This window comes from Colletotrichum tamarilloi (assembly GCF_030869305.1).
Source record: "Colletotrichum tamarilloi strain Tom-12 chromosome Unknown Scaffold_16.1, whole genome shotgun sequence".
In the NCBI taxonomy this organism is placed as follows: Eukaryota; Fungi; Ascomycota; class Sordariomycetes; order Glomerellales; family Glomerellaceae; genus Colletotrichum; species Colletotrichum tamarilloi.
In genome coordinates, this window is record NW_026849399.1 from 681,274 (window position 1) to 700,331 (window position 19,058).

Sequence of the window (19,058 nt, forward strand, 5' to 3'; positions counted from 1 at the left end):
GCACCAGACTTCGTATCCGAACCATGCACATCTACTAGTGCAAACACCGTAGCCAGCTGCAGCCAGCCACCTCACTCTCCAAATGGGGCGGGCCCTGGCAAGGCAAGGCAAGACAAGCAATGGTGCATTTCAGGTCCCGCCACACTGCCTCACCCAATGTTTCACCGTGTGAAAAGCAAAGTCGAACATGGGATTGATAGCTCGCGATCTCGATCGCACTTGACCTCTCCCGAGACGGTTAAAACAAAACACCCCGTACCTGTAAATTACCTTTCTGCTATTGCGCCGTATGATGATCTGATGGTCGAAGGCTTTTATCCGCATGTACTGTATGCTCAAATTACGCCTTCGACCGGGTATCTGCCCATAACTTATCAATGATTTGGAAAATCGCCGTAATATCCTTCATAACCTCGTCGTCCACCTGTCCGCCAAGCTTCTGCTGCATCTTGTCGGGATGCCACCGCACGCGCTCCTCGCGCAGCTTCGCAGCGAACTCCTTCTCGCCAATATCCTCCAGCCCGAGCCCGTTGACGATGAACCGCCGGACTTCCTTTTCGTTAATGTCTCTACGTCGACCGCTTTCTACGGGCCAGGGAATCTTGTCCACGTTGTTGGCCCACTCCGTCCAGCCTCGTGTGTACTCTTCCCACAGCTGGACCCATGCTCTCTTCTTGCGCCGCTCCTCCCCGCGACGCAGGCTCCGCTCCATGTCTTCTTGGAGCTTCCTATTCACCTTTTCCTCTTCCTTTTTGCGTTTCCGTGCTTCTTCCCGACGGGCCCTCTCTTCTAGTAAGCCCTGGTGTGTCTTCTCCCACATCTTTTGCCTGACGTGCTGGGAGTATTCTTCGTCCGTCATCCGCTCGAGCTCGCCTTCTGGGCCTGGCCTCTCGTTCGAGTAGACGTGTATCGGCTGCCCGTAGACGCCCTGCCAGTATGCCGCGCCCTCGTCGTCGGCCATCGCGTCGAATAGGGATTCGCGGAATGCGGCGTCTGGGTCGAGGGCCTGGGGTTCGTAGGGGTTCGGTGGCGTCGGGGACCGTGAACGTCTGCGATGTCGCCGGCTGCTGCTGTGGTGGTGGTGGCGGCGGCGACTGTGGCGGTGTTCTGAGCGGGACTCATCATTGTCGGCGGCGTCTGGATCATGGCCACGTTCACGGTCGCGGTGACGATGCGATCGGCTCGACTTTGAATGTTTGGATTTTAATCGAAAGCGGGATGATCTAGGTCGCAGGTTTTCGCCGTCGCCTGGTTCTGCTTGCGCTTGCGCTTCTGCTCCTGCGTCTGTTGGAGCGGGCGGCGATTTGCGCTTGGTTGGCTCTGGTGTGTTCTCGTGACTGTCGCCGGGATTGACAGACGAAAGGATATGTCGCCGTCGCGGCGATGCCGGCGAACTGGTCATCGTGATCTCTTTCGCCAGCACGCAGCGGCTACCAGATAATCAGTCGGAAAGTACCGTTGACGCCAGTGTGTAGTTGAATAAAGTTCGGAGGAAAGAAAGTTGTTGGAGGGGTCGTCCTGGATTGACGTCGTTGGGTTTTGGCTTATCTTATCTTGCGTACCTACCTGTACTGGTGGTTTCCTGTTTGCGGGTCTTGGCTTCCCGCGTGCCTGGATCATTCCTGCCACTCCTGCGAGATAAGCTTAAACCCAGGCGATAGCCCGCCTTTCCCCGGACAAGGAAGACAGGTACTTTTCTTGTCGTATCTTGAGGCTCAGCAGACTGCAACGTCGTTTAGCTATCTAATCAAGCTAGACTGTATGGGTATAGATAAGGTAGGTACTCTGACGACCCCTGGCAGACGTTTCTGAGGAGAACACCAACATACCGTTAACGATGTCCGCTTTAAAAGTCGGATACCATCATTCACCTGAGTTTTCTGTGATATTGTCTCGACTCGATTATTTCTTCGATTCACGCGATACTAGTGACAAAGCATTTCTAACTGTCATATTACGATATTGTGCTTTGTGCTTTTCAAGGTTTCGACCTCCAGAGCATCCTTTACGACTTTTGCAACTGAGACACAGTTTTCCTCGCCATACTTTCCTCCAATAATCTGCACACCAACCGGCATGCCGCGAATCTGCTCAAAATCATCTAGTTTTTCATTAGTATGTACAGCCCTTTGAGAGGCGAGGCCGTAAGAATGCTTACACAGCTGGTAGTTTATCTCATCGCTGTTGTTCCATGGGACATGATCAGTCCACTGCTGGCTCGGGGCACCATCGCTTTCAGCTCGCATTACGGGGATCGTCAAGGCTGCATAATCAAGCCAATTCCAGTGCGAGGTGTATCCGACGTGAGGCTTTGACCTGGCCCACACTCTGGGTCTCATCCCGACCCAGGGTGCCACCGGCGTGATGAGGGCGTCAACACCTGCCTCGCTCCAGCGCTTGAGGTATTCTTGCTCATACTTGAGCTTTTTGGCAGCCAGCTGTGTAATTTCATTAGTCGAGGTAGTGCATATCATCCGTGCTTGAGTTGAGTTACATGGCGAGACTTTGCAACTGAGAGTTTGTCTTCTTCAGTTCCAACGAGAAGCCCTTTGACTAACGGCTCTCCGCTGGCCTCACTCAGCATCCTGTGAGACTCACCGCCATCAGCGAATGTGGCAGTTGTCCAATCCTTGTAAGCTTCGGCATGCAAGGTGGGGTCCCATTCGATCACTGCGTGCGGTGTGTTAGCACACAGGCACAGCCAAGGCCAAAATTTCCAAGAGCGAGCAATGGACCAACACCCACAAGTGTGCCCTGCAGCCGTGAGGCTATCAACGACAGCCCGTACCGCACGTTCAATAGGCGGCTGTATACGGACGACGTTGTCATTGATGTAATATCCGATCTTGAGAGGCTTGTCTGGCTTGGCCGCGAGCTCCTTGCCCCACGGGATGGGCAGCAACGTCGGATCACTTCGCCACGGCTCACAAGATAAGATGCCATCCATGAAGGTCTCGATTGTCGAGAGGCTGAATGCTAGAGGACCAGCCACTGGCGGTGCGATAAATTCCCATTTGCTGCCGTCCCACTCTTGTTAGTCAACGATGCTTTAAAGCAACCGAACGTTGGGGGGAAGCAACTTACCTCGACTCCTCGAACGGTAGTCGTCCAACAGTCGGTTTGAGCCCGTTAAGTCCCTGCAGAGCTGCTGGGATACGTATGGAACCGCCGGGGTCTGTTCCGATCCCGAACAAACTACCATGACAGCCTACGAGTGCCGCTTCGCCACCTGATCTGCCACCAGATATCAGTTCGCGGTTGAGTGAGTTCAAAGATTGTTTGAAAACATGATTGTAGGAGTCCGATAGCTAAAGTTCTATATGAGACTACGGTCTTGCAAGTGGATGTTGGTGGAGGTTCTTACCACTAGTGCCTGCGCAACATTCGTCTTGACAAAAAGCACAGCTCCTTGAGCTATGAGAACGTCTGACAAGACGCTGTTTTCTTTCGCCGGCTTCCCAATGGGGTTAACCCAGCCTTGGAATTGTTAGTATCACACTGGCAACCTGCAATCAGCGGCTTGCCGATGGTAGAATCAAACCCTTTGACGTCGAATATGTTCTTGAGGGATACCGGGAGTCCATGCAATGGCCCAACTACGGAGCCTGTCCACTCTAGATGGAAATCTAGAGCCTTGGCTCGTTTGAGAGCCTGTTCAAATATGAGCTCTGTGCAGCATTTCACTAGCTGCTGGGCTATGGCTGCTCGCTTCGCGAACGCTTTGAGGACTTGGACTGCGCTCAACTTTCGAGTCGCAATCTGCTCAAGTAAGACTTGGATGTCTTCAACTTCCGTACAAGCAAGCTCTTCCGCGCTCAAGACTCCAGATGAACGAAGAATGGTGTCCATGTCTTTGGGAGGGGGAACAGTTTGATCGATACGCCATTCAACGGGAATCTTGGCGTATTGTTCTGCGCGCTTCTGCGCGGCGCGTACTTTCTATGGCGGTGTCGGTGTTTGTGTATTGATCCCAGGCTTTATTGTAGGCAGCCTGGTGGAACCTTCGCTTTCCGAAGTGAAAGGCTGATCTTGATTATCGCCCATTTTCAACGTAACTTCGCTAGGTCGTTTCCGATTAGAGTTGGATTATGGATCAAACAAGTTCATGTAAAATGCGTTCGATCTTGTTTCTACCAGACGACTTAATAGCAGTGGTGAGGTCATCATAACAATGCCTGATGTCCGTATCTTTTCCATGGACCTTGATTCCATGACTTACGTACTCGGTCATCAGACAACTAACACCCCTTTTAACGATTACAAAACTTTTAGACGAAATTTGAATTATAGGAGAATTTATGAAATTAAGTAGAAAAAGTAGATAGTCACCTGAATGTGCCATTTATTTTGACAACCGCGTGATAGGGCCACTATGAGATAAAGCCTGTTTCCCAACAGTTGGGAGTCTCAGACTGGGAACCTGATAGCCCGAAACAGTGATCAATTTATTTCCTATTCTAATGTTCGGGACTAATTTTTACGGACTTCTCTTGGCCATCTCCCGTGCATATAAGAAGTTGGCGAGCTTGCCTTGTCCGTAGAGAGAGGATTATCCTAGAGTTGCGTACTATCTCTGCTTCTTGTTGTTGTTGCCTTTCTTCGTGTCTGCTATAGAGCTTGAAGAACCCGGTATCGGGCTCTGTGAAGCTTGCATAGAGCTTGAAGGACCAGGAGTGGGACTTGAGGAAGCCGTAGCAGAATTTGGAGGGGGGCCGCCCATGAATAGCTGCCTTGCAGCTGAATTTCCATGCTCTTCGACTCTGCGGAGAAACTCGGCGGGCATTGTAGCAGAGTCATCTAGAATCTTGTAACTCTTGACTAAGTAGTGGCCCTTGAACTGTTCCCAAAGCATCCACTCTTGGGATCCCTTCTTGTAGCCAGGTCTTGGATAGTATGGGTCATTTTCCCAGAATGCTTTGACAGCATCATCAATGCCCTTGGGAGTGGGCGGCATTCTTCTGCATTGATTGAAATCCAGTAAGAAGATGCTCACGCTGCGTCGGAGAAAGTTGATGCCGCTTGATTTCGATTCATCCATATTCCACGTCGTGATGATATCCCCTTCAAGGTCAATTGAGTCCAGGGTTTGAGCAGATATGCGACGCTCGGGAGAACTGCCAAGAACGAATTCGACATCTGCACCATCAATCTGAGCAGCCCAGTGCATGACCGCCAAAGCCTCAGCCATTGGCTGAACATATTGCTGGGGGTCTACACCCAAGATCTCCATCTTATCGAGCGTGAGCTCAAAGTTTCGCAGAGAGAATTTGTTTTCGACTCGTTGATTCATGCGTCTGCGTCCAAGGTAAATGCGTATCAAGCAATGCTTGTTTGCTGGGTTGTTTGAAGCGGCGGCTTTCATGTCGGACGGACAGAAGACGGACACAAGCGCCTCACGGATGCTTCGAGGTAGTGGGAGAATACGTTCAGATACCATGATCGCGCTGGGATCGAAGAAGAATCCTGAGTGACTCTTGATCTCCTTGCGGTGAGCAATCTTCCAAGCTTGAAGGTCCTCGACTTGTACGATATATGCAGGTCTTGGCATGGCGTAAGACTTTGTGGTTTTCGAAGCCTCCCACATCTTGACGTGAGCCACATGATCAGCCCACATCTCTTGCTTCTTGTTTGATCTACCGGCCTTTATGATGAGTCCCCTGCTAGGGAAATCGTATATCGCACCGCAAAATCCTTCTCCGATGACCTGAAGCGGAAGATCTTGCTCTGCCGCTTGTTGTTGGCGGATAGCAAATGACGATGCTGTGCTCAGAACTGCGTTTACCGAAAGAAAACGTTGGAGAGTCGTAGTGCAGGATTCATCATGTTGATCAATCTCTATAGCGTCACCTTGCTGGACATACTTGGTCGCGATGGTAAGGTTTTCAACAAGCGATGGTGAAATGGAGTATCCCGACTCGTCGGTTTTGTTTCCCTCGCGTCTTTTCCGGGGATCTGACATCCTGATGATAGTTTGATGAAGCTCTCTCTGTGTGATCGAGAATGCAGGTATGACCAGCTTCGAATTAGTATTGTGAATTGTCTGGGGGAGGGAGTTGAGGTGGAAGAGAGGAAGAATTGAGAGAGAAGTGTAAGAAGAAAGGGTGGGAAGAAATCTGAGAAGGAGGTATAGAGGTTTCCTTCCTACTTTGCAAGCGAGTCGATTTGTTCCTGCCGAAGTAAGAGAAAAAAAAAAGAAGCTGGAGGCGTGAGGCAGGTCCTTCTTGTATAGAGAAGGCAAGACCGTATCGGAGAAAGAGCTCTTGACAAGCTCAGGAAGGTGGGCGGTAGGCACCACAAAGGTCATCTTGCTCATAAGAATCTCAACAACCCGCACAACTGTGTACCTTTGAGGCGCGGCTGGGGCGATGAGACTTTGGCTCAAGACACCTGTTCGGACTTCGTCCTGGGTAGGAGTTAGACACATTTCATCCTCAAGTTTATGGTTGTCACGAAGGGCTATTTCTGGAGGCTATATTTTGTACTTTTGCTGGATCGTAGGCCCGTTTTCTACAAATTGCGCGCTTTCAGATCCATGAGTCTGGAGCCACTACTCCAGGTGTAATCTTTCATGACAGTCAGGGTAGTGAACCCGTCCCACGATGTTCAATGATATCAGATGTTGTTTCGACGAACATCGGCCACGGCGCCGATAGTTGTAAAGTAGACTCGGCAATGAAGTGCTCTGGAGAGCCGTGAAAACTCAAAAGCTTCTTTGGAAGCACGGCTGGATGGGCAGCGCCCTATACATTGCGATAGCGGACAGCAAGGTACCACCATTCACAGGACGGAGACAGCTCTCGTCCTCAAGACTGAGTAAGAGCCTGACACTTCTGGTTGCGGATGGTGAATTACCCCGCGAAAACGCCGCGAAACGGGTAAGACATGTTTGATCCGCAACGGGTTCTAGATTCCATTGCCGCTCTGGAACCTGTCGTTGACTGGATGCGTAGATCAAAACCGAAGCCGAGACCAGCTGAATGGTATTTAACTTCTTGAGTCCGCCGTTCCGATGGCTGCAATTCAATTTACGTTGACCTTGGGATTTGAGAGTCACCATGACGAGACTTGGGGGACTTCATGACGGAAGGCAGATTAGCTGCCTAGAGGAGAAGCGTTCGGTGGCGTCGGAATGTGGCTCTCTGACGGGCCAGGCAGATGGGAGCGCTTGTTAAGCAGCCACCGCAGCCAAAGACCATGTCGACCATGTCGGATTCAATGTTTCATGGTTGTACATGAGTCGCGGGAAACAGAGGCAGTTGAAACTCCCGACGATCGCATCGCGATAAACGCGAAGGTGCTGTCTACAGAGTCAAGGGTTTCACCGAACTCTGAATGTCACGGGTCGGGGAAATCAGAAAAGCAATGTTGCATGCAACGTCCCGCAATGTGTTTCTGTCTTGGCTATCCGGGGAAACAAGGCTTGTTGTGAGTTGTGACACCTCAAGGTAGCTTGCCAATACCTACTTGCTTATGTAAGGCGAGCTACCGGAGCTACGGTGCACTACCGGTATGGTAAAAGCCGTCTGTGCTTCAGGCCATACAGCTCATCAATTGTTCGATGTTATCCGTTAGGTACCTGCCCATACTACGTACTACCTACGTATGATGTGCCTACCGCTCCTCCGTTATCGCATCCTTTCCATTGCTGACGAAGGACCTAATGTGAGGAGGCACAATGCGGTAAGCGGTGCATGCAAAATACGGCAATACGCGGCACCTGGTGCCGGACTCAATTATCCGAGCGTCTTATCTGAAAAGACTGAGATGCAAGACGCTGACACGCGCGACCCTCGTTTACAGGGAACATGTCCCCTACTCCACGACGTTGGCGAGTGATGGCTCTGCGAACACTGAGTTGTGCATGCATCGGAGGTACCGGAAATGTATCGCGAAAAAGCCGAATGCGGGACAAGGCTGCAATGCAGGTCGTCATAGCTCCCCACCTTTCCGTGAGCTAAACTGCGGTGAGCCCTATGGTTGGGTAAGCCGCGGGATGGCTCTCCGAACCCGAATGTGTGAGACATGGACCAGTCATCAGTGACCGCGACGGGGAGGTGCCAGGTGCTTCTTTACCCAGGGCCCAGCGTCCACAAAGCTGACAAACCATGCAGCGGAAGTGGGAGGGCAGCAGCGTCACTCGCACTCTGGAACCACAAGAGCAACACCGAGCTGACTCTCCACCACAGGGCACCTCCCCCGTCCACTTCACGGTACGTCGCATGCGTTTACTCCGACTCGGTCGTCCGCCCTCAAAACTTTTCCCACGTCGCCAACGTCGCCCCTGTGACGATTTCCTGATCTCTATTCCAGTGTATACGTCTAATTGCACTGCTCAACAATTCCGATCAGTCAATTCCACCTCTACTACGAGAGGGCCCCACGAACGACCGACCGATAAATCCCCTTCCGAATAGTACTTCTGTCTAGCATGCGTTAAACAGGCGGGTTGGGGGAAACCGCAGAAGAGCAATCGCCATGGACTATTCCGACTACTCGCCGCAGCGCATTCTGCACACAGGCTCGTTCACCGGATTCCATCGCCTGGGACAGCTCGGTAGCAACTATCTCTCTGCGACTGCAGAGATCAAGCAGCCGCTATGCGGCAACGAAGAGGGTTGGGGTCCGCTGAGCCCTATCCGATATGACTTTACACCATGCTTCATCGATGTCTGGATCGCCTCTGTGGCAGCATTTGGTCTCATCTTTGGATCTCTGGCCATTGTATGGCTCATCCAGCGCAGGAAGCCTTCCGATGCCCCTAAAGACTGGCATTTTTGGGTCAAGCAGGCAAGTGGTCGTTTAAAATGCTTTCTTATCTCGTCTGTAGCTGACCAACCGCCCTTTTCAGACACTCCTCGGATTGATCATTGCCGACGTAACAGTACAACTTGCTTTACAAATCGTCAATTATCCCGATGTTTGGTACGGCGACTTCCGATTTTGGACAACGGCTGCGACAATCCTATCTCTGGGCGTCATCTTTGCCACTCAATGGCTCGAGCATGCGCGCCTGCGTAATCCCAACGGTGTCGTCCTCTTCTACTGGCTCTTTCTCTTGATCGCATACTCAGTCAAGCTCCGGTCCTTGATCTCTCAGCAGCTGTACGAGACTAGCCCGGCCTACTTCATTACTTACACCGTCGGCTTCGGCCTCTCTGTAGCCGAATTCCTGGTTGAGTGGTTATGGCCAAGGAAGGTCAGTGCATACGAGGCTTTGATCGACGAGGAAGAGTGTCCCATTGAATATGCCACCGTATTCTCCCAGTTGACATTCTCCTGGATGACTCCTCTGATGCGCTATGGATACAAGCAATACTTGACTGAAGATGATCTTTGGGGGCTTGCTCAAAAAGACCAGACCAAGAACACTGGTGACGCGTTCAACCAAGCTTGGGAGTACGAACTCAAGCACCACAAGAACCCATCCCTGTGGCTAGCCATGTTCCGTGCCTACGGTGGCCCATACGCCATAGCTGCGCTCTTCAAGGCTGTTAACGATGTTACGCAGTATCTTCAGCCACAACTCCTGAAGTATCTTATTGCATTCATAGCTTCTTACGACACTGAGAATGATGAGAAGGAGCAGCCTCCGATCAAGGGTGCTTCCATCGCCTTGGCAATGTTTGCGTGCGCCGTTTTGCAAACCTCCATGATCGTGAGTTCCATATCGTAAGAGTTAGCAAGACGCAGCTCCACTAACACGCGCCAGCATCAATATTTCCAGCTAGCATTCGTCACCGGTATGCGGATCAAGGGCGGTCTGGCATCGGCCATTTACAAGAAGTCAATGAGACTGTCCAACGAGGGACGCGCATCCAAGTCGACCGGCGATATCGTGAACTACATGGCTGTCGACGCTCAGCGTCTCCAAGATCTGACCCAATTTGCCCAGCAAGTCTGGTCCGCTCCTTTCCAGATCATCATCTGCATGGTATCATTGTACCAACTTGTTGGCTGGTCAATGCTTGCTGGTATTGGCGTCATGATTATCATGATGCCTGCGCATGGTTTCATTGCCAGAATCATGAGAAACTTGCAAAAGGAGCAAATGAAGAACAAGGACAAGAGGAGTCGCCTGATCAACGAGATCATCAACAACATGAAGAGCATCAAGCTTTACGCTTGGGGTGCTGCTTTCATGAACAAGCTGAACTTCGTTCGCAATGATCTCGAGCTCAAGAATCTTCGCAAGATTGGAGCAACCCAAGCATTCGCCAACTTCACATGGAGTACGGCTCCATTTTTTGTGTCTTGTTCCACCTTTGCCGTGTTTGTTATGACGCAGGATAAGCCGCTGACCACTGAAATCGTCTTTCCTGCCCTCGGTAAGTGATGCCGTTCACCTACAATAAGTGCTAAGCGCTGACTCTTGTGACTTAGCTCTGTTCAATCTGCTCACGTTCCCTTTGGCGGTTTTGCCCATGGTCATAACCTCTATCGTGGAAGCTAGTGTTGCTGTCGGTCGTTTGACCTCCTTCCTCACTGCCGAAGAGATCCAGCCCGATGCGATTACGATCAAGCCCGCGCCGGAAGAGATGGGAGAGGAGACAGTCATTGTCCGGAACGGAACTTTCTCCTGGAACCGTCATGAAGACAAGGAGGCTCTGAAGGATATTGACTTCACTGCCTACAAGGGAGAACTTTCTTGCGTTGTCGGTAGAGTTGGCGCTGGCAAGTCGTCATTCTTGCAGAGTATCCTGGGCGATCTTTGGAAAATCAGAGGTCAGGTTGAAGTCCACGGAACCACGGCTTATGTCGCACAGGGAGCTTGGATTCTCAACGCGACTGTGAAGGAGAACATCATCTTTGGCTACAGATACGACCCGGATTTCTACGAAAAGACGATCAAGGCATGCGCTCTTGTTGACGACTTTGCCCAGCTGCCCGATGGCGACGAAACTGTTGTAGGTGAAAGAGGCATCTCCCTGAGTGGTGGACAGAAGGCGCGTGTGGCCTTGGCTCGCGCCGTCTACGCCAGAGCGGACATCTACCTTCTCGACGATGTCCTGTCAGCCGTAGACTCCCATGTTGGAAGACATATCATCGAGAATGTTCTCGGACCCAGAGGCCTTCTGAACACCAAGACCAGAATCCTCGCCACGAACGCCATTGCCGTGCTCACAGAGGCCAGCTACATCACCATGATCAGAGATGGCGAGATTGCCGAGCGCGGAACGTACAAGCAACTCGTGGCAATGAAGGGCATGGTGAACGATCTCATCAAGACTGCCGGTCAAGATTCAGGCCCTTCTTCTTCGGCCAACTCTAGCGGCTCCAGTAGCGAAACGTCCACAATCATCGAAGCTGAGGGCAGCAGTCAAGAAAAGGCCGAGTTGGAAGAGGCTCAAGAGCAGCTTCCTGAGATGGAACCTATCAAGACCGGCGTTTCAGTAAGGAACAAGAAGCGATCTTCGAGCATGGCAACGCTGCGCCGCGCTAGTACCGCCAGCTTCCGGGGACCTCGGGGCAAGCTTACTGATGAGGAAGTTGCTGGCAGCAAGTCCAAGCAGACCAAGGAGCATATCGAGCAAGGAAAGGTCAAGTGGAACGTGTACATTGAGTATGCCAAGAACAGCAACATTATTGCTGTCGCCATCTACATGGGTGCTCTACTGGCTTCTCAAACAGCCAACATTGGTGGCTCCGTATGGCTCAAGACATGGTCAGAGCAAAATGCAAAATCACACACCAACGACCATGTGGGCTACTACATCGGGATTTACTTCGCCTTCGGTATTGGCTCTTCTCTTCTGACCGTCATCCAGACTCTCATTCTGTGGATTTTCTGCTCGATTGAGGCGTCGAGGAAGCTACATGAGCGGATGGCCAACGCCATTTTCAGATCACCCATGTCATTTTTCGACACTACACCTACTGGTCGCATTCTCAACAGATTCTCCAGTGACATTTACAGGGTCGACGAGGTTCTCGCCAGGACCTTCAACATGCTCTTCGTCAATGCTGCTCGGTCAGGCTTCACTTTGGCTGTCATTTCGATCACGACTCCTCCGTTCGCCGCGCTCATCATTCCAATTACTCTGATCTACTACTGGATCCAGCGGTATTACTTGCGCACTTCTCGTGAGCTCAAGAGACTTGACAGCGTTACCCGAAGTCCCGTATACGCCCACTTCCAGGAATCACTCGGAGGCATCTCGACGATCCGAGCGTACCGCCAACAGCAGAGGTTTGAGCTGGAGAACGAGTGGCGTGTCGATGCCAACCTCAAAGCCTACTTTCCATCTATCAGCGCGAATCGTTGGCTTGCGGTCCGTCTCGAATTCATTGGTGGTATCGTCATTCTTGCGGCTGCCGGATTTGCCGTCGTCACAGTCGCGAACCACGTTCCCTTGAGCCCTGGTCTTGTGGGTCTGGCCATGTCTTATGCTCTACAGATCACAACGTCGCTCAACTGGATCGTGCGCCAGACTGTTGAGGTTGAGACAAATATTGTGTCAGTTGAGCGTGTTCTCGAATACGCGCGCCTGCCAAGCGAAGCCCCCGAAATCATCAAGAGTAATCGCCCACCTGTCGCCTGGCCGGCCAAGGGCTCTCTTGAGTTCAAGAACTACAGCACCCGGTACCGCGAGGGCCTGGACAACGTGCTGAAGAACATTAATTTGGACATCAAGACTCACGAAAAGATCGGTGTAGTTGGGCGGACGGGAGCAGGCAAGTCTTCATTGACCCTTGCTCTTTTCCGCATCATCGAGCCGACTGCTGGCCACATCAGCATTGACCAGATCAACACATCTTCCATCGGACTGCTAGACCTGCGTAGAAGACTGGCCATTATTCCACAGGATGCGGCGCTATTTGAGGGCACCATAAGGGATAACTTGGATCCCGCCAATGTGCATGATGACACTGAGCTATGGAGCGTACTGGGTAAGTAATACAGGTCGACGGCCACCCCTCCCCTCTCCCCGACCTTTTTGTCATCCATTACCGGCCCACGCCTCTAGGAGACGGTGTTTCTTCCCCTCCACCTTCATAGATTGGAGCTAATGCGCTGCGCTATCACAGAACACGCCCGACTAAAGGACCACGTTACAAGCATGGAAGGCGGCCTAGACGCAAAGGTCAATGAAGGAGGTAAGTCACAGCTTATGGTTCTCTTTCGCTTTCTATCGGCTCTAGTCTTGGGCCATTCGACATTAGTTCTCACGGCTTTTTGCACTTGTGTACAACGGGATTTTGGCGAACGTCGAGTTGCTGCGTCGGACTCGAAGTGTTCAGCAGCACCGTCATCTTTCACATGCATACATCGCGTCGTTAAGAGTCCCCTGCATGATCTCCCACGCATGCAGTCAAAGTCTCGTGCTAGCCCCTCTCATTCTGCCTACCATGTTTTCTCGTTGCTTTGCCGACTTTGACTATTGATAAGCCGCATACTTGAATGGTGATGCTGACTCATTCGTGCTTAGGTTCCAACCTCTCACAGGGTCAGCGGCAGCTCGTGTCGCTCGCCCGTGCAATGCTGACGCCTTCCAACATCCTTGTGCTGGACGAGGCAACCGCTGCTGTCGACGTCGAGACAGACGCCATGCTGCAGACTACTCTGCGCTCGCCAATGTTTGCCAACCGTACCATCATCACCGTCGCTCACCGCATCAACACCATCCTCGACAGCGACCGTGTCGTCGTACTAGACAAGGGCGAGGTGGTGGAGTTTGACACACCGCAGGCGCTCATCAAGAAGCAGGGTGTCTTTTACGGATTGGTAAAGCAGGCCGGTCTCGATACCTCAGAGTCCTCGTGAAATAGAGGACGAAGACGGCGGACAGCAGCTTGTGTGACAACCTAAAAGAATTTTGGCGAATGGAAAAGTGGTGACGGCGGCGGCAGCGGAGGGGGCAAGAGGATAAGACCGTGTAGTCTATTGTGTAACTACACCGAGTTGTTTTCCCTCTTTGAACTAAAATGTATAGGGGAAAGCCCGGAGCGAGAAGTGAGAGCGGTTGGTAGCGTGGATTGGAGTGCATTATCGGCATCTGTAGATTTACTCGAAAAGACCTTGCATCTACTTGAACTGTACCGCGATAGTACAATGTGACACTTCTCGCGGTTGCATTGGATGAGGTTGCTATTGTCCGACCCCGATAGTAGACCGTTGTGTGCGTTGTTCCTTTCCTAGTCGCGTTACCCTGCCACACTCAGAACATTGACTTGCCTCACTTCTTCGTCGCATCCCGAGAGGCAGGTCGTCGGGTGTTGGAGTTAACCCACCCTCTTTTCCACACACACCCCTGGTCGCACCTCCATCGACGAATTTCCTTGGCGGAGATAACCATTGGAGAGGGAGGGGAAGGCGGGATGTTATTCTTCTGTGTAACGTGAGATGGGCAGACGCGGCAATTGATGGCTCAACGGTCGTGGAAAGAGATGGGCGGTGATTGGGTGAAAGCTGGTTGATGGTGACGGCGGTCGGCGAAGAGAGGCCGAATGGACATGAAGAAGCGGAGGATAAGAGGCATTAGTTTTGTGGAATGATTGAGAATGGGTAGATGCATTGGTTGATGGGGTGTGTGTGTTGTGTGGTGGCCTTTGGGGAATGTGACGGCATCGGCTGGGTTCATGACCTTTGGTGAAGACATCTACTCGTATGATGAAATCGTCATGATCAGGTTTGGCAGAGCGCTGGTCAAAGATTTCGAAATGCGCGTTGTGTTTGGCCTACTTTAGCCTATCTTCTTTTGGTATCGTGATGGCATCGTGGGAGGTGGGAGCCATATGAGACGGGCACCGGAAGACAATTATTAGCTGTCTTAACTTTTCGCCAAGGCCCGCCTCTTTGAGGGATCTTCAGTTGCGAGGACATGGTGATCGCAGTCCCGGGTCACTCATGTTGCGCCTGTGTGCGACGTTTGTGAGGGTCAGACCGAAAGAGCAGGCCTCTCTACCGTGCGTCAGCAAGCCAATCACTTGATGAGACTCTTGGTGCATAGAATTAGGCATCAAACAGACCGTCTGTATACCTACTTGCTTGGCCAAAATTTGAGCTGTGAGCTGCTGTCTTTAACATGACGAGAGGCCGTGTTGAACGCTCCGGGGCAGTATGGCTCTTCCACGGTCGCTTTGTCACGATGCAGGATACGCTGCATGCCAATGAAAGTTTTCACGACTATAGAGCGAAGAACATCTGTCTGAACATTGCCTCGTAGAAGAGACATCCGATTATATAACCTAAAGTTGTACTGGCTGGTCGAGATTTGTTGGTTTGGTAACGTTGTAAGTGATTTCACGTGGGAATGAAAGCTACGATTATCCTTGCCGAACCCGGCGAACATTGGCACTATAATGAATGCCCTCAGCAGGAAGACGGTGACACCAGTTTCATTCTTGAATAAATAGTGAGCTCATTAGACTCGAGGCCCCATGGGTCTTTCTACCTAAGATAGTGATATCTGAGCATCGCAGAATTCGATCTCTGTTGTTCAAATCTTTCGCAAAGTTTCTCACATCCCCCGCGCCCTTTTCACCACCTTTGGACCTTGATTCGTGTTTCCAACAACTTCAAGTTCAGACAGCTGCATTTCAAATAGTCGGTGAATTGTCGCCTAAACCATGATAGGACCCATAGAGATCTGTGTTGTATTGGGATGCTTGCTTCATCTCGTCATGATCTAGTACTACTTTCTCCATCTTAGAGCTCGTCAACAACTTATGAAGCCAATATGGTGTCTGCTCACACGAAGCTTGAATGTGGCCCTGACATTCGAATAGCTTGTACCACGTCGTTCATCAAGCCACTGTGCAGGATTCTTGGTAAAGATTGATGGCATAGAGGGGCATGTCCGAATGTACAACTAAGCTTGTAAGACAGAACAAAGGGCACCGAGCTGCCATGACCTCGTCCGTCCCCCCCCCCCCCTTTTTTTTTTCTGAAGCGACGGCCATCAAATTGTCGAGGAGAAGAGAATTGGACGTTGAGGTCAGTCGGTATCTCCAAAGTCCATCATCGGCATTCTAGAAGCTCGACCCAGAGCAACCCCGTTACTACCTATCGTCTTCCCGACTACAACCCCGAGTCCAAATTAATGAATAGGACATACACTCTCTTCCACCTCTCTACGCCGCCGGGTTATTTACCCGTCATCGACGACACACACGCGTTGTGACTCGGAACACAAACGACATGCCATCATCTGCCGGCGCCCGAACAAATGCTGTTCCTCATCCTCTTTTCTTCTGATAGACTGCGGCCAAGCGCCTCGCTGCCTTGCATGTTCAGATCCCGATGCAGCTCCAGACCCCGATGATAGAGCAACCTGATTCCGGCATGAAAGGTCTTTGAGAGCATCGGTGGGGGTTGTCATACCGAAGGAATGGACGAGTCTTTCTACGGAATTGAGTTGGTGGAGAATAGTGACTCTGTGTGAGAGAAGATCCATCGCGTTATTGATGACCAGGCGATCCTTGGCCATTGTCTGACTTCAGGTTAACGTGTTCATCGATTGCGGTCATACGGTTGATCAAAGACGGAATTTCGTTGGTTCCCTGCTCTCGTGGAGTGAGAGGACATCTCTAAATAGACTCGATACCGCATGCGGGAGCATCGGAAACATGATTCGGTCTACAAACCGCCCCGGTCGACTTGCTTGCCTAAAAACCATATTGAAAATGTCATCTATCAAAAACAAGAACTCCTTGGATGGAATGTACCACAATACCAGAGATTTTTTCACAGCTGTCACTGCCTCGATTCGTTGCGTAAAAGGGACCTGTCTTCGAGATAGGAACATTGGACTGTGATGGTTACCATAACTTACACCAATACGGAGAGTCTAAGCGAGAAACTAAGGGACTTGACCGGGGCATATATCGGGATAGAGCGAGAGCTATCATCTTCTTCCGATCATGATATGAGACGGCAAGCCTTCTCCAATCGCAAAGAGAATGATGATCGTTTAAGCATAAGGGAATAAGTAAGCAGCCGCGCCAAAGCATCGCCAGCTGGTGGCGTTTGTTCCTACTCACAGACCAAGAGTACTACTGCGATCTATCTTTTGGAGAACCCCTCTTCGAACAAATTAATCCATGGAATTGACGCACCGGGGTCCGGCCTGGTGGAGGGGGTACATGAAGTCGAGCTCTCTTTTGCTGCTTGAGACACAACACAGGCGAGTGCCGTGGCCTTCATATGATAAGTATGTATCCGTTGCAACATAGGTAAGCTTCAATTGATCGGGGTTTTCCCCATGCTCCTCGAAGGACTGGCAAGAGAAACATACGCGACTATCTCATGTGCGGCTAGCAGCTGAGAATGATTGTCAGGGTTTTCAAGCGTCGACACTTTTCATTGGAGCAGTCCTTGTCAATGTACGCACCCTCTCAGCTCCCTACGCGTTGGACTAGATCAAGTTCTTAATGTGCCCGTCATGACTTAACTCCCGGGGGCCCGTCACGATGTGTGTTTCCTTCTCTCGATCCCGGATCTGAGGCTCATATCATACGCGCTTGCGCCCACCTCTCGACCACTACCACCAGCAGTAGGCTGACTCGGATCGCACACAGAGAACCATCAGACATTCATCAATCCATAGAAGATAAGTCCTGACGATCATGTGAAGTGTATGCATCAAGAGGATACTCTCCCCCGAAAGCGAGCGCAAAGGAAAAGAACACCATTCCAAGCGGGCTTCATAGAGCAATAGCGTGTTAACATACTGCATTTCGTCCGTATTAGATCGAGTCGTCAGACACATCCCTCCCCCCGTTGCCCCCTCTTTCGCCATGTATGCTTGATGCTTACAGTCTGACCAAATACAAATTACGCACCCTACTTGATTAGGCTATGTCCAAGGAGATCAGCACACCTGCCCACCCCATTTTGGTTATCATCCATCAGCTTGGCTTGCATCGTCCACGAAAATAGTGTCTGTTCCCCTTATTGGAAATATACCCTACCTATATATTGCATTCTCACCGCCGCACGTGGGAAAAGCCCCAGCAAAGTCTGCAGCAAAAAGGCCCGTGGGCGGGAACCCCCCTAGTCGCTGCAAAGGCTTGTCGATGCCTCGAAACGTACCACAAAGGTCGCAGAGCACGGGAGAGAAGAAATCCGTGTCATGATAAACACAAATACAAAGATACGTTTCGTGATTCAAAACAGCTGCCCAATGGAAAATGAACCTGGACGCCAGCGCTCAGGCAACAATCCTTTCTCCTCGAGCGCCGGACCTTAATACAATGTTTAAGGGCCGGGGGTGTAAATGGTGTGGGAGGGACGGTGTGGGAGGTAGGTGGTCAAGCCAGGTGGGAAACAACGAATCATCCACCTCTTTCGCAGGAGAGCCTAAACGTAGGGGCCTGGTCGGTGGTGAGCTTCTTCTTCTTCACCTCCCAATACCACCTAGGAGTGCTGGTGTGGGTGTGTGCTTTGTAGTCGAGCATCCAACGGCCGAAGCTGTGTTACCGTTGCGTCTTCCTTTCCCACAATCGAGCGAAGGGGTAAGGGGTGAGCTACCTACGAAGAGGAAAGTACGGTAGCCGCTTAAGCTGTTGTGTCACCGCCGATGCCGTGTAACGCCAGACGAGTACGCGGATGCGATTCGACTGCTGTTTACATGGCGCTGGGTGAGAAAATGAGTAGGAGGACAACAGACCAAGCATTGCACCATTGCGTTACCGTATCATTGTGATTCTTTGCCCTTGATTACTTGATATCATCCTCGGAACAACATCGTGCAGGTCTTGTAAGTAAACCAGTCTCAGCAAGGGGTTTTCTCGAGGGACTTGAACCGCATATATGGAATATCTTGATATTGTGACAACCCGCTATTCTCGAACTTGACGGCGTAGCCGTGGCGTAAAATGGCAATTGGGAGAGACATAATCGGTGACACTGCAACAAGAGCGGAATTCGATAGCAGTGGCTCGTCGCAGGAATCTGACAAGATAGTTGCTCACCCGATGATGAACAGTCGTTATCATTTAGATGATCGAAATCACCCCTGATTTCGGTTCAATCCTATGAGCTTCGTGAAGGCAGCCTCCTTCTATGTTCGCCCATTGGAAGGCATGTTGGTATAGAATAGGCGGTCATGATGCAATCA

General features: G+C 51.2%; 4 protein-coding genes across 4 annotated transcripts; 2 read left to right on the forward strand and 2 right to left on the reverse strand.

Moving 5' to 3' along the window:
* Window positions 1–340: 340 nt before the first annotated feature.
* On the reverse strand, window positions 341–5,959 carry CTAM01_06164 (acetamidase; the record flags this gene model as incomplete). Its single annotated transcript, XM_060522193.1, has 10 exons — window positions 341–1,430; window positions 2,047–2,101; window positions 2,159–2,438; window positions 2,495–2,670; window positions 2,746–3,017; window positions 3,085–3,308; window positions 3,365–3,477; window positions 3,507–3,935; window positions 4,002–4,060; window positions 4,569–5,959. 10 exons carry the CDS (start codon window positions 5,957–5,959, stop codon window positions 341–343), a joined length of 4,089 nt encoding a protein of 1,362 aa, XP_060383383.1.
* A 653-nt stretch (window positions 5,960–6,612) lies between these two features.
* On the reverse strand, window positions 6,613–6,777 carry CTAM01_06165 (uncharacterized protein; the record flags this gene model as incomplete). The annotated part of the gene is made up of 1 exon (XM_060522194.1): window positions 6,613–6,777. The coding sequence occupies one exon, from the start codon at window positions 6,775–6,777 to the stop codon at window positions 6,613–6,615; it is 165 nt and encodes a 54-aa protein (XP_060383384.1).
* Window positions 6,778–7,222: 445 nt separating this feature from the next.
* On the forward strand, window positions 7,223–7,429 carry CTAM01_06166 (uncharacterized protein; the record flags this gene model as incomplete). Its single annotated transcript, XM_060522195.1, has 1 exon — window positions 7,223–7,429. One exon carries the CDS (start codon window positions 7,223–7,225, stop codon window positions 7,427–7,429), a length of 207 nt encoding a protein of 68 aa, XP_060383385.1.
* Window positions 7,430–8,475: 1,046 nt separating this feature from the next.
* On the forward strand, window positions 8,476–13,762 carry CTAM01_06167 (ABC transporter transmembrane region; the record flags this gene model as incomplete). The annotated part of the gene is made up of 6 exons (XM_060522196.1): window positions 8,476–8,778; window positions 8,849–9,655; window positions 9,710–10,325; window positions 10,381–12,888; window positions 13,027–13,095; window positions 13,428–13,762. 6 exons carry the CDS (start codon window positions 8,476–8,478, stop codon window positions 13,760–13,762), a joined length of 4,638 nt encoding a protein of 1,545 aa, XP_060383386.1.
* Window positions 13,763–19,058: the final 5,296 nt, after the last annotated feature.